This window comes from Phascolarctos cinereus, unplaced genomic scaffold (assembly GCF_003287225.1).
Source record: "Phascolarctos cinereus isolate Bilbo 61053 unplaced genomic scaffold, phaCin_HiC Scaffold_4;HRSCAF=312, whole genome shotgun sequence".
NCBI classification, from domain to species: Eukaryota; Metazoa; Chordata; class Mammalia; order Diprotodontia; family Phascolarctidae; genus Phascolarctos; species Phascolarctos cinereus.
The window spans coordinates 685517759-685532333 of record NW_027555847.1 but is presented as its reverse complement, the minus strand read 5'-3'; the positions used below and the strand labels follow the sequence as shown (position 1 = coordinate 685532333).

At 39.5% G+C, this 14575-nt stretch overlaps 1 protein-coding gene across 1 annotated transcript in view; it reads right to left on the bottom strand.

The window, feature by feature from the left end:
- Nucleotides 1–14575, bottom strand: part of GALNT9 (polypeptide N-acetylgalactosaminyltransferase 9) — a 285945-nt gene that overhangs the window by 202780 nt on the left and 68590 nt on the right. Inside the window, exon 2 of the mRNA XM_021004317.2 lies at nt 4511–4691. Within this exon, the coding sequence (XP_020859976.1) occupies nt 4511–4691 (181 nt within the window). The remainder of the gene's footprint in view (nt 1–4510; nt 4692–14575) is intronic.

The following is a 14575-nucleotide window of genomic DNA, read 5'->3' as shown; positions in this document are numbered from 1 at the left end:
TTCACCGAGGGAAAGAATTTCTTAAAAAACAGAAATGGCCAAATAGAAAAAGAAGAGCAAAAGATCACTGCAGAAAATAATTCCTTAAAAATTAGAATTGGGCAAATGGAAGCTAATGACTTCACAAGACATAAATGAAAACAATAAAACAAAGTCAAAAGAATAAAAAAATAGAAAAATATGCAAAATATCTCATTAGAAAAAAACTGACCTGGAAAATAGATCAAGAAGAGATAATTTAAGAATTATTGTACTAACTGAAAGCCATGATAAAAAAAAGGAGCCTATATTAATATTTCAAGAAATTATCAAGGAAATTGCCCTGATATCTTAAATCCAGAGCATCAAATAGAGATTGAAAGAATCCACCAATCAACTTCTGAAAGAGATGCCAAAATGAAAATTCCCAGGAATATTATAGCCAAATCCCAAAGCTCCCATGTCAAAGTGAAAATACTTCAGGTAGCCAGAAAGAAACAATTCACACAGTCAGGATCGCACTCGATTAGTGGCTTCCACATTAAAGGAGCAGAGATACGATATTCTGAAAGATGCAGGAGCTAGGATTACAACCAAGAATAATCTACCCACCAAAACTGAGTATACTCCTTTGTTGAAAATGATATTTAATGAAATAAAGGACTTTCAAGCATTTCTGATGAACATAGATGAATCGAAAAAGTGGTATTCTAACAGAAGATTCAAACTAGTATAAAAAGGTAAATATGAAAGAATAATTATAAGTGACTCAATAAAGTTAAACAGTTTACATTTCTATATGGGAAGATGATATATATAATTCCCAAGAACTTTAGCATTATTGGGCATTAAAAGGAGTTTACATAGACAGAGGGCATGGGTGTGAGTTGATTATGTTGGAATGATCTCCAAAAAAAAAAAAAGAAAGAAAGAAAGAGTGTGAAAGAGGAATGCCCTGGGAGAAGAGGGAAGGAAGAGGGAGAATGGGGAAATTTTTTCATGTGAAAGAAGTAATAAGGAAGAGATTTTACAGTGGAGGGGAAAATGGGGATGGGTGGGCAATGTTTGAATCTTACTCTTATTGTAATTGGTTCAAAAAGTGAAGAAATGTGTGTGTGTGTATGTATGTATGTATGCATGTATGTATATTCCCTCCAACTGCCCTAATACTGAGAAAGGTCTCATGAGTTACAAATATCATCTTTCCATGTAGGAATATAAATGGTTCCAATTTAAATTTATAAAGTAGCTCACACAATAGGGAAATCAGAGGATAAGAGGAGGGGTGATAAAAGGTAGGACAGGTTAAGGGAGGCAGTGTTTAGAAGCAAAATAGACTTTTTGAGAAAGAGAGAGAGAGAGATGGGGGAGAGAGAGAGAGAGAGAGAGGAGAGAGAGAGAGAGAGAGAGAGAGAGAGAGAGGAGAAAGAAGAAGAAGAAGAAGAAGAAGAAGAAGAAGAAGAAGAAGAAGAAAGAGGAGGAGGAGGAGGAGGAGGAGGAAACAGAAGAAAATGAGATGGAGGGAAATACACAGTAATCAAAACTATGAAAGTGAATGGGATGAGCTCACTCATAAAATGGAAGTAGACAGTAGAATGGATTAGAAACTAGAATCCAATAATGTTGTTTCTAAGAGACACACTTGTAATAGAAGGACACACAGGGAGTTAAAATAAAGGGCTGGAGTCAAATCTAATTTGCTAATCTGAAATAAAAAAAGGCAGGGGTAGCAATCATGATCTCAGATGAAGCAAACTCAAAAATAGACCTAATTAAAAGAGATAATCAGGGAAACTACATTATGCTAAAAGGTACCATAAACAATGGAGTAATCTGAAAAATTTTTATAGCAAGTTTCTCTGACAAAGGCCTTATTTTTCAAATACATATTGAATACAGAATAAGTCAAATTTATAAAAACAAGGGCCATTTCTCAATTGATAAATAGTCAAAGGATACAAACAAACAGTTTTCAGAAGAAAACAACAAAGCTATCTATAGTCATATGAAAAAATGCTCTAAATCAGTATTGATTTGAGAAATGAAAATTCAAACAACTCTGAGGTACCACTTCACACCTATCAGAAATGACAAATTCTGGAAGAGGTGAGGAGAAAAATAGGTAAACTAATAAACTGCTGGTGGGATTGTGAACTGATCCAACCATTCTGGAAAACAATTTGGAGCTATGCCCAAAGGGCTATAAAACTGTGCCCCTTTGAGATAGAAATATCTCTACTAGGTCTGTATTCCAAAGAGATCAGAGAAAAAGGAAAATGGCCAATAGGGAGAAAAATATTTATAGCAGTTCTTTTTGTTGTGGCAAGCAATTAGAAATCTAGGGGGAGCCCATTAATTGGGGAATGGCTGAACAAGTTGTGGCATATGACTGTGATGGAGTACTACTATAGTGTAAGAAATGATGAGGGGGATGGTTTCAGAAAAAAATTATAGCAAGAGCCTTTTATGGACTGATGCAAAGTGAAGTGAGAAGAAGTAGGAGATCATTGTGCACAGTTACAGCAATTTTGTAATGATGATTAACTATGAAAGACTTGTCTACTCTGATCAATAATACAGTGATCTAATAAAATTCCAAAGGACTCATGATAGAAAAACGCTATCCACCTCCAAAGAGAATTGACAAACTCTGAGAGTAAATTGAAGCATAATTTTCTTACTTTATTTTTCTGGCTTTTATTTGGAAATACGTTTTGCATGATTTCATGTGTATAATTGATATCATATCGCTTGCCTTCTCAGTGGGTGTGGGAGCGGGTTGGAAAGTGAAAAGAAATTGGAACTCAAAATTTTAAAAAAGAATGTTAAAAATAAATTAATAATTTTAAAAAGGCAAAATGTACATATAACCTGTCTGCAATAGAAACTCAAATTTTCATATCCAATCCTCTTTTGCTATCATTTACATATGAAAATGGGCACATAGGTGGCATAGCAGATAGAGCGTAGTGCCTGGAGTCAGAAAGACTCATCTTTTGGAGTTCAAATCAGGCCTCAGACACTTTGTAGCTATGTAACCGTGGGAAAGTCACTTCACCCTGTTTGCCTCAGTTTCCTCCTCTGTAAAATGAGCTGGAGAAGGAAATGGAAAACCACTCCAGTATCTCAGCCAAGAAAACCACAAATAGGGTCACAAAGGGTCAGACGTTACTGAAACAGCTGAACACACATATGAAAATGTTTGTGTCAGTGTTTGTCAAGTTAGGAATAATTAAAAATGAAACAAAAAATTAATCTTAAAAAAGAGGCAAGTGTGAGTCTAGTTATGTTTGCAAGCTGTAATCAGCTCTGGTACAGGGTCAGACCAGTAAGAGATATCAAAGGAGATATGACAAGTTCCCTAACCCCAGGAAGCTCACAATCTACTTGAAGAAAAATGGACAAACATATGAAGGAATCAGACTGCCAAGTAAATCTAGACTGATGGTGATTAAGGGCCCCCAAAAATGGAATGGACAATGACTTCAATAATTGCTTATCCTAGCTGATAGAATGTAAGCCCTTTGGAAGCAGGCACTTCTTCTCTTACCCCTCCTTTCCTTCCTTCCTCCCTCCCTCCCTTTCTTCTCTCCTTCCTTTCTTCCTCCCTTCCTCCTTTTCTTCTCTCCTTCCTTCCTTCCTCCATTCATCTTTTTGTTCTGTCCTTCCTTCCTTCCTTCCTTCTTTTCTTCCTTCCTTCTCCCTCCCTTCCTCCTTCTTCCTTCCCTTCCCTTCCCTTCCCTTCCCTTCCCTTCCCTTCCCTTCCCTTCCCTTCCCTTCCCTTCCCTTCCCTTCCCTTCCCTTCCTTCCTTCCCTTCCCTTCCCTTCCCTTCCCTTCCCTTCCCTTCCCTTCCCTTCCCTTCCCTTCCCTTCCCTTTCCTTTCCTTTCCTTTCCTTTCCTTTCCTTTCCTTGCCTTTCCTTGCCTTTCCTTGCCTTGCCTTGCCTTGCCTTTCCTTGCCTTTCCTTGCCTTTCCTTTCCTTGCCTTTCCTTGCCTCCCCTTTCCTCGCCTCCCCTTGCCTCGCCTCACCTCACATTCTTCCTTCCTCCCTTCTCCCCAGCACCTATCTCAGAATCTAACACACAGTAGATGTTTAATAAATACTTGTTGCTTAATTGACCATTTAGGGAAGGAGGAGACCAACAGTGTCTGAAGTAGTCAGTGCAGGCTTTCTGGAGAAGAGGAGCTTGGGCTGGACCTTGAACAGTGAGTGTAATTTGGTGAAGGAAAGAATCAAGAGAAGTGTATTCCAGAAAGACAAAATAATATACATAGAGACAGAAATTAGCATAATATGGAAAGGAACATGGAAGAAGTTTGGAAAACAGAGTTATCTTTCCAGGAGGATACAGGCTGCTGGATCCACTAGTCTGAGCCCCACCATCTGGTACTGACAACACAGTCTAGTAGAAGACCATCTGATAAGAAAGCAGGGATTCTAAAGGGCTCGTGGCTGTGCTTCAAGGCTTCTCTTCCTGCCTCCCTTGCCCCCCCCCCCAAACCTGGGAGCAAATTGTTGGTTCTCACTTACCTTTTGGGTCTGTAGTCTGGGATGCTCCTGTCAAGGGAGATCCGGTCGCTCAGCTGTGCATTGTAGCCATATTCTTCATATTTGGTTTCAGACTCATGGCTGTCATCTCGGAGTGTGGCTGCCATGCCACCCTGGCCTAGTCCTCCTGGCCCTTCCACCAGACCCATGGGCTTGGCTAGACCTAAGAAGGGAAGACAAGAATGAATCCCACAAGGCAGCACTATTTCTGCCTCACACATTGGGGATGACAAAGGAGCAGGACTTTGAAAAGGAGAAACCTAGGCAGTGCAGTGTAAGGTGTGGGGAAAGCACTAGATTTGAAGCAATATTCTTACTGAGGCTCTCTTTCTTGTGAACATAAGGAAAGGCTTCACGTGGGAGATGATTCAGTTTGCCGGAACTTTGGGACTTCAATTATTGGAACAATGGATGATAAATGCTTTGCTAGCATGTAAAACACTTTATAAATAGACTTTATGAAGCTGTGTGACATCATAGCAAGAGGGCTAGACCTTAAATTAAAAGTCTTACCCTTGGTCCTATCATTCTTCTCTAAGCCTCAGTTTCCTCATCTGTCAAATGAGGAAAATAAACAAGCTTCACAGGATTGTTGCAAGAAAAGGGTCTAATGCTCCCAACCCAGCTCCAATCTACTTTTCCTAGCCTATTATAGATCAGCCCCACTCCTCCCACAAACACACACACACACACACACCACACACACACACACACACACACACACCCCTCATGTGGAGAGTGGATAGAAATCTAAGAGAGGCAGAGAAACAAGTTTAAATCCTGCCTTAGATATTTACTAGCTGTGGGATCTTGGGCATGTCATTTGCCCTCTCTAGGCCTCAGTTTACTCAACTGTAAAAATGAAGGGATTTGCCTTGATGACCTCTAATGGTCTATATGATTCTCTGGTTCTGTGTATTATACACATCAGTCAAATTGGGCTCCTAGGTGTTTCCTGAAATTGATATTTCATTTTGCTCTCTGCACATTTACACAAGCCACCCTCCCTTTCCCTCATTATACCTGTGAGACACTTCCTCATCCTCTCTATCTCTAAGAAGGCTCAGCTTGGATATTGGCATTTTAGTCATTTTTTTAAAAGCATAATTCCAAATTGCTTTTCATAATGCTCGGATCCATTCTCAGACCAACGCTGAGAACCAAGGATTTTCAAATGAGGTCTGGAAAATCTCTAATAATCACTGAAAAAGGAGATATTAAGTCCAGCCAAAAACATGGAAACTTTTCTTAGCTTTGACCTCAGGTTCCAAAAGACTGATGTTGAACAATCCTGTCCCCCATAAGAGGCAAGAATGTGAATGTCGGCTCCTGACTCTGGTAAGTTGGGCACTTTCCAATTCATGTAGAATCATTGATTCTTATAGCTGAAAGGGAACTTTGTAGGCATCCAGTTCAATCTGGGTTTAAGTAAGAACCTTTCTACAATATATCTGACAAATAGCATTCAGCTTGTGCTTGAAGAGGAACTCACTACCTCAGACAGCCCAGGACACTTCAGGATAACTCTTGTTAGGAAGTGTTTTTGATTGTCTAAATCTGCTTCTTTGCAATTTCCACACATACTTCTAGGTCTGCCCTCTAGGTCCAAGCAGAACAATGCTAATCATTTTTCTAGATGAGACAGGCTATCAAATACTTGAGAACAGCCATAATATCTCTGACAATTCTTCTCTTTTCCAGTCTAAACATCCCCAGTTTCTTCCATAGGTCCTCCTATGGCATAAACCAAAGGCCCCTCACCATCTTGATTGCCCTCTGGAAACTCTCCAGCTGATCAATATCCTTTCTAAAATCGAGCTCCAGGAACTGTATGGAATATTTCAATTTTTTCCCCTCTGTATTAATTTATTTATTCACTTCCACAAGATTTTGAGTTCCAAATTTTCTCATTTCATCCCTCCCCTCACCCCAAGATGGCATGCATTCTGAATACCCCTTCCCCTAATCTGCCCTCCCTTGTATCTCCCTCACCCTTCTCTTATCCCCTTCCCCTTCTATTTTCCTGTAGAACAGGATAGATTTTTATACCCCATTACCTATATATCTGAGTTCGCAGTTGCATGTGAAAACAATTTTTTTTTAAACTTTGGGTTCCAAATTTTCTCCTTTCGTCCCTCCATACCCACCCTCATTGAGAAGACAAGCAACTCAATATAGGTTATACATGTGTAGTCATACAAAACATTTCCATAGTAGTCATGTTATGAAAACTAAGTATATTTCCCTTCATCTTATCCTACCCCCAACTTATTCTATTCTCTCTTTTGACCCTGTCCCTCCTCAGAAGTGTTTGCTTCTGATTACTCCTCCCCAAATCTGCCCTCACTTCTATCATCCCCCCCCCTTATCCCCTTCCTCCCTATTTTTCTGTAGGGTAAGATAGATTTCCATACCCAATTGAGTGTGTATGTTATTCTCTCCTTAAGCCAAATCTGATGAGAATAAGATTCACTCATTCCCTCTCACCTTCATCTACTTCCCCTCCATTCTAAAAGCCTTTTCTTGTCTGTTTTATGTGAGATAATTTACCCCATTCTACCTCTCCCTTTCTCTCTCCAGTATAATCCTCTCTCACCCTTAATTTTATTCTCAGATATCACCCTTCATCTTCAACTCACCCTGTGCCATCTATCTATCTATCTATCTATCTATCTATCTATCTATCTATCTAATCATATAATTTTTTCCCTCCAACTACCCTAATACTGATAAAGGTCTCATGAGTTACAAATATCATCTTTCCATGTAGGAATATAAACAGTTCAACCTTAATAAGTCCTTATGATTTCTCTTTCCTGTTTACCTCTTCATGCTTTTCTTGAGTCTTGTATTTGAAGGTCAAATTTTCTATTCAGCTCTGATCTTTTCATCAAGAATGCTTAAAACTCCTCTATTTCATTGAATATCCATTTTTCCCCCCTGAAGGATTATACTCAGTTTTTGCTGGCTAGGTGATTCGGTTGTAATCCTATCTCCTTTGCCCTCTGGAATATTATATTCCAGCCCTGTCCCTTAATGTAGAAGCTGCTAAATCTTGTGTTATCCTGATTGTGTTTCCACAATACTTGAATTGTTTCTTTCTGGCTGCTTGCAATATTTTCTCCTTGACCTGGGAACTCTAGAATTTGGCTACAACATTCCTAGGAGTTTTCCTTTGGGGATCTCTTTCAGGAGGTGATCAGTGGATTCTTTCCATTTCTATTTTACCATCTGGTTCTAGAATATCAGGGCAGTTTTCCTTGATAATTCCTTGAAAGATGATGCCTAGGCTCTTTTTTTGATCATGGCTTTCAGATAGTCCAATAATTTTTAAGTTCTCTCCCGCGCATCTATTTTCCAGATCAGTTGTTTTTTCAATGAGATGTTTCACATTGTCTTCTATTTTTTTCATTCTTTTGGTTTTGTTTTACAATGTCTTGATTTCTCACTAGCTTCCAATTGCTCCATTCTAATTTTTAAGGAAATATTTTCTTCAGTGAGCTTTTGGATTTCCTTTTCCATTTGGTTAATTCTCCTTTTCAAGGCATTCTTTTCTTCATTGGCTTTTTGGACCTCTTTTGCCATTTGAGTTAGTCTATTTTTAAGGTGTTATTTTCTTAAGCATTTCTTAGGTCTCCTTTAGCAAGCTGTTGACTTTTTATTTTTTATGATTTTCTTGCATCACTCTCATTTCTCTTTCCAGTTTTCCCTCTACTTCTATTAGTTGCTCTCAAAATCCTTTTTGAGCTCTTCCATGGCCTGGGATAGATTCTTATTTTTCTTGGCATCTTTGGATGTAGGAGCTTTGACTTTGTTGTCTTCTTCAGGTTGTATATTTCTATCTTCTTTGTCACCAAAGCAAGATTTTATGGTCTGACTTTTTTTTGTGTGTGTACTGTTTGCTCATGATCCCAGCCAATTATTTGAGTTTTAAACTCTTTGTTAAGGTAAGGGTCTGCTTCCAGTGTGGAGAATGTACTGTCTCAGGCTTTGGGGGCTTTGTGCAGCTGTTTTCAGATATACTTCTAGGGACCTGTAAATTTTCAGTTCTTCCAAGGAGGTATGATCAAGGGCGAGGTGTTTACTCCTTTCCTGGCCTGGTCTCTGGTCTATGAGTGACCACAAGCATTCTTTGCTGCCTTGGAACTGTGCGGAGGATTCCCTCTCCACTGCTGTCACACGCTTTGCCATGCCAGCACTCTTCCTCACCCCAGGATTGCCACCCAGAACTGTGACCCAGATCCAATTACAGGCAAAGCAAGAGATTCCTGCCTCAGTACCAGCAAAGGGACCCCTGTAATCCCCTTCTGATCAGCCACTCAATTCCCCCTCAGTCTGTGGGCCAAGAGCGCTAGAAACAGCTGCTGCCCCAGGCCACACTGAGACTGGGGCTGAGACCAAGCTTCTCTCTCACCATGGTCACAGACTTTTCCTATTGACCTTCTAAGTTGTCTTTGGCCTTTGTGTGTTGAGAAGTCTGGAAACCACCCGCAGCTGCCTGTGATTCAGTCCCCTGAGCCTGCTCCTGGTTTACTGAGGCCTGGTTTTTGCTTGCACGTCCATGCTGAACTGTGTTCCCCTCTCAGCCTGGTGTGTTAGAGCTTTCCAATCAATCATCTAGGTTGTCTCAGATGGGTAACAGTCTTTTTTAATTTTTGGTGAAGCAATTGGGGTTAAATGACTTGCCCAGGGTCACACAACTAGTAAATGTTAAATGTCTGAGGCTGGATTTAAGCTCCAAGGCCAGAGCTCTATTCACTGTACCACCTAGCTGCCCCTCCAGGTTGTCTTGGGCAGGAAATTTGTTTCACTCTGTCTTTTTGTGGGTTCTGATGCTCTAGAATTTGTTTAAAGTCACTTTTTACAGGTATTTGGAGGGGCTTGGGGGATAGCTCAAGGAAGTCACTGCTCTTGCTCCACCATCTTGGCTCTGCCCCCCTTAGAATTTTTTAAGAAAGAATTGGAAAATATCTTATCAAGGCACAAAGAGTAAGCAAGAACTACAACCTCTTAAACCTTCTTGGGAGGGAATTTGGGGCTAGGGAGGTAATGAGTTGCCTTGCTTAAGTCCTTAAGGAACCATTGTCAAAATGACTGCTGGGGCCCTGAGGGAGGCAATTCATGTAACTCATGGAACCCTCGCTTAGTAGTTGGGAGGGAGAGACTGTATGTAGGGAAAAACCTAGCCAAAGATGAATATGTCTGTACATGGATGCCTTGCCCACTCCCTCTGTACATAATTTAACCTTGCAAACAAATTAAAATTGTGACTTACTCCCAGCTTATAGGATGCTTGCATTTCACAAAGTTCATAGAATTTATCAATGTCCTTCAAATGTGCCACCTGATACTTCATTTAAATATATACACACATACACTGCTTGGTATTTATATAAAATTTGGGGAGGTTACATTTGGTGGAGAGCAGAATAATTACAGGGCATGCAAATCACTCCCACTTCTCATTCATTTTTCATTTAAATATTGGGAAAATGTAATTACACTATTTCACATCTGTCTCTACTTGTATTTGCATCTTCCATAAAATAAATCCATGAGTAACACATTTCCAAATGATGACTGCTACACATCCCAGACCAGGGAGGAGGGAGAGGAGAACAAATTCTTCCTTTGGAGAATTGGGCATCTCGAGAATGCCTACTCTGTTGGAAGTCACTGCGTAAATTCTTCAGTTATATGTCTTTCAGTGTTATAGCAGTGTTTCTAACAAATTGCCTCATCATGGGGTCTAGACTCTTCAAAGTTGCATTTGAAGATCTCTACAATCAGCTACCTCTTTCTCTATTCAATGCCATCTCCTACAACTGGCTGAATATTCCCTCTTTTTCTATCTAGGCTGATCAACATATTCCCATTAATAACCAGACTTACTGCTTCCCCCCAGATTTTGTTTGCTTTTGACGTCCCTCCCACCTAGAATAACTCCTCCCCTCTTTCCCCTATTGCAAATCTACCCTTTCTCCAAGGACTAGATGAATCCTTTAATCCAGTGCCTTCCTTAACACACAGTGATAATAATGATGAAGATGATAATTATATTGTAATTTAAGATTTGTAGCCAAATTGATCTTCTTGCTTTTTCTTATTATCACATTCCATTTTCTCTCTTCTCAGGTGAAGAGCCTAATTTGGACTCTCACTAATTTTTCTACATACAAGGAACCTTATCCTTATCCCGTTGTCTGAGGTTCAGTCCAAGGATGGCATCCACCACCAAGTTCCATCTTCTCCTCATATCTTGGTTAGAGAAAGGGTCCAGGGAAACTTCCACAAACTTCTGCAACACTAGGGTCTAACCCTTGCCAAAGCCTCTAGAATTCTGCAACAATGACTATTAAGTTTCAGTAAGTATAAATCATCCCTTTCTCAAGCAAACTGGATTGTCAGAGATTGAACTCCTTTCTGGAAAATGCCACCTTCAGGGAAGGTATTGAACCATGTCCCTAAATATGATCAATGCTGGAATTCCTCAAAGCATGAATCAGGAAGGGCTAGTGTTTTCCTGAGCCTCTGAATTGTACAAAAGAAGGAATGAATGTTCTATGATGCCGAAAGCTACACAGATGCTCATCCAATATGTCTCTAGACTACACACTCAATAAGATAATCTGTCTTGTCTAGGCATGGTGGTGCATACCTGTAATTCCTGCTATTGGAAAGATTGAGGCTTGATGAATCACTTGAGCCTGGGAGTTAGAAGTTGCAGTAGTGCTAAAGTTAACCAGGAGTCTGTAATAAATTTGGCACCAATATGGTGAATTCCCAGGAACAGGGGGCCACTAGACTTCCTAAAAAGCAGGCAAACTGGGCCAGCTTGGAAACAAAGCAGGCCACAGCTTCAATGCTGTTTAGCAGTGGGCTCAAGTCTGTGAATGGCTGCTATACTTGTAGCCCGGATGCGATAAAGTTGTGTCACCCCAAATCCATAATCTCTTCTGTACTTTATACTTGACAGCAGTACTGATAAAGGGTCCACTCACTACGAAGAGTGAAAATTTGCCTAACTTCCACAAGCTATTATCCCACAGAACACTAAATATGTTGCTCACTAGGTCTCGGGATCTTTTAAAACTTTGAAATGAATGAATAACTGAAAAAAATATTGAGCACTTAACTATGTACCAGGCACTGTGATAAGCTTGGGCAATACCAAAACGGTCAATGAATCAATCAACAAACATTTATTAAGTGCCTACTATGTGTCAGGCACTGTGCTAAGTGCTGGGAATGTAAAAGGATGCAAAAGACAGTCCCTGCCCTCAAGAAGCTTACAATCTAATGGAAGAGACAAAGTGGAAACAAGTATCATATGTACAAACAAGTTACATACAGCATAAATAGGAAGTAATTAACAGAGGGAAAGCACTATAGTTAAGAGAGATTGGAAAAACCTTCCTGTAGAGGTAGGATTTTTTGTTGGGAATTAAGGGAAGCCATACTTAATTAGTGCCAATTAGTTAATTGGCACAGTGGATGGAGTGCCAGGCTTGGAATCAGAAAGACTCATATTCATGAGTCTTCAGAAACTTATTAGCTATGTGACCCTGGTGAGCCACTGAATCCCATTTGTTTCAGTTTCTTCATCTGTAAAATAAACTGAAAAAGGAAATGGCAAACCACTCTGGTATCTTTGCTAAGAACCCCCCCCCCCCCAAATGAGTAAACAACAATAACAATGGTGGCAAAAAGGAAACCAGAGAGATCAGTTGGTGGAGTTGAAGAGGGAGAGCACTGGGGACACGAGGGACAGCCAGAGAAAAGGACTAGAGCTGAGAGAGAAAGCGCCTGCCCTCAAGGTGCTTACAGGTCCTGATTAGATCAAGCAATGAATCCCACGAATATGTCAGATATATCTTAATTTTCAGTGCATAATTTCCATGGGACTAGAACCAATGACCACATTTTACATAATAGTAACTTAAAATAGTGTTAGAGAAAACTGAAATAGGAAAAGAACCTACTTGTTCTAAAAGGTTTATAGCAGCTTTCTTTGTGATGGCAAAAAAAAGTCGAAATTGCAGGGATGCTCGTCAATCGGGAATGGCTGAACAAGCTGTGGTATGTGATCATGATAGAATACTACCGTGCTATAAGAAATGATGAGTTCAATGATCTTAGAAGAACATGGAAAGACTTGCATGAAATAAGGAAGAGCAAAATGAGCAGAGCAAGAGAACATTGTAGACAGTAACAGCAGCATTGTGTTAAGAATGACTTTAAATGAATAAAAACTTTTGGCTATTATAAATACCCAAATTAACTATAAAGGCATATGAAGAAAGTTGCTACCTTCATCCAGATAAAAAACTGATAAATAGAAGTATATATAGAATAAATTTGCATATATATGTAAAATTAGATATGTATATATTTGTATCTAATGGTAGCCATCCCTGGGATGAGTGGGGAGGGAAGAAACAAAGGGGAAAAAAGAAAAAAAGGAAAATTTACATGACAACTTTGTTGTGCATTTAAAAGGAATATCACATTGTACATAGTGGGTTTGTGATTTCATGAGCAATCATTCTTTTGTGTTGTACTATGTTGTGGAAATATTTACTGTATTTCATAAATTAAAAAATAAATGAATAAATTAAAAAAGAATAGTGTGAACTTGAATACCTGCCACTTTGTGGTATTCATTGTGCATACCAAGTAGGACCTAGCTGTATATTCTAATAGGAGAAGGCATCACAAACAGAGTGGTGGCAGCCAGACAGGAGAGTTTTAGACACGGAAGTCAGAGGTTCCATAAGGCAATTGATTAACATGCCCTCTCCAGCAATGGTAATGCCAACTTGATTACTATTCTCAGAGTTGGAATTAGAAAGCTCTGGCAAAGCTGAACCAACCCATAAAGTAATTACCTAATTTTGTTTAACAAAGAGAGATTATGCAAAGGGAATTGCCAAACACATGGACTCTGAGGGCATAGTAAGTCTACAAGGAACATGACACCAACCACATGTGCTATTAGAGAAAACTGTTAGCTCCCAAAGGAACACAGAAATCTATCAAAAGCGACTTTTATATAATGAAAATAGAATTTTAACCACATTCCTAAAAATACAATGCACATATATTCCTGGGAAGAAGGAGACATGAATTACAATTGATAATAGGTACACTAAGACCTCACTGCACATGAGGCCATGTGGACTTCCCAACTCATAGGAGGGGTAGAGGGAGGGAGGGAGAGAGAGAGAGAGGAGAGAGAGAGAAGAGAGAGAGAGAGAGAGAGAGAGAGAAGAGAAAAAGGAGAGGTAGAGACAGAGAGAGATACTGAGAAATAGAGACAGTGCGAGGAGAGAAAAAAGAGAGAGAAGAGAGATAGAGACAGTGAGTGGAGAGAAAAAAGAGATAGAGAGAAGGGGAAGAGGGAAGGAGGGAGGGAAAGAGATACAGAGAGAGACAAAGACAGAGACAGAAAGAGAGGAGAGAAAAAGAAGAGAGAAGAGAGATTGAGAGAGACAGAGACACAGAGAGACAGACAGAAGAGAGAGAAAGAGAGAGAGAAGAGAAGACACAAGAGCAAGGTGAAGCTTCCCTTCTGATTCTTAACTCCATAGCAGAGGTTCTAAATCTTTTTTGTAATTTTGACCCCTTTAGTAGTCTGTTGAAGCTTCTGCAATCCTTCTCAGAAATACATTTTGTTGCCTTCATTGGTAAGTAAAGGAAATGCTAAATTTCTGGGTAATTTCCTGCCATCCAAGTTCATGTTGTTGTTCAGTTGTTTCAGTTGTGTCCAACTCTTTGTGAGCCCACTTGGGGTTTTCTTTTTTCTTTTTAATTAATTGATTTATTTTTTAGTTTTTAATATTCACTTCCATAAGCTTTTGAGTTTTCAATTTTCTCCCTTTCCCTCCCTTCCTCCCTCCCCAAGATGGTGTGCAATCTGATATAGGCTCTACATATAAATTCATATTAAGCATATTTTCACATAAGTCATGTTGTAAAGAAGTATTAGAATCAATAGGAAGAACCACAAGAAGGAAAAGACAAAACAAAACAAAACAACAAAAGAAA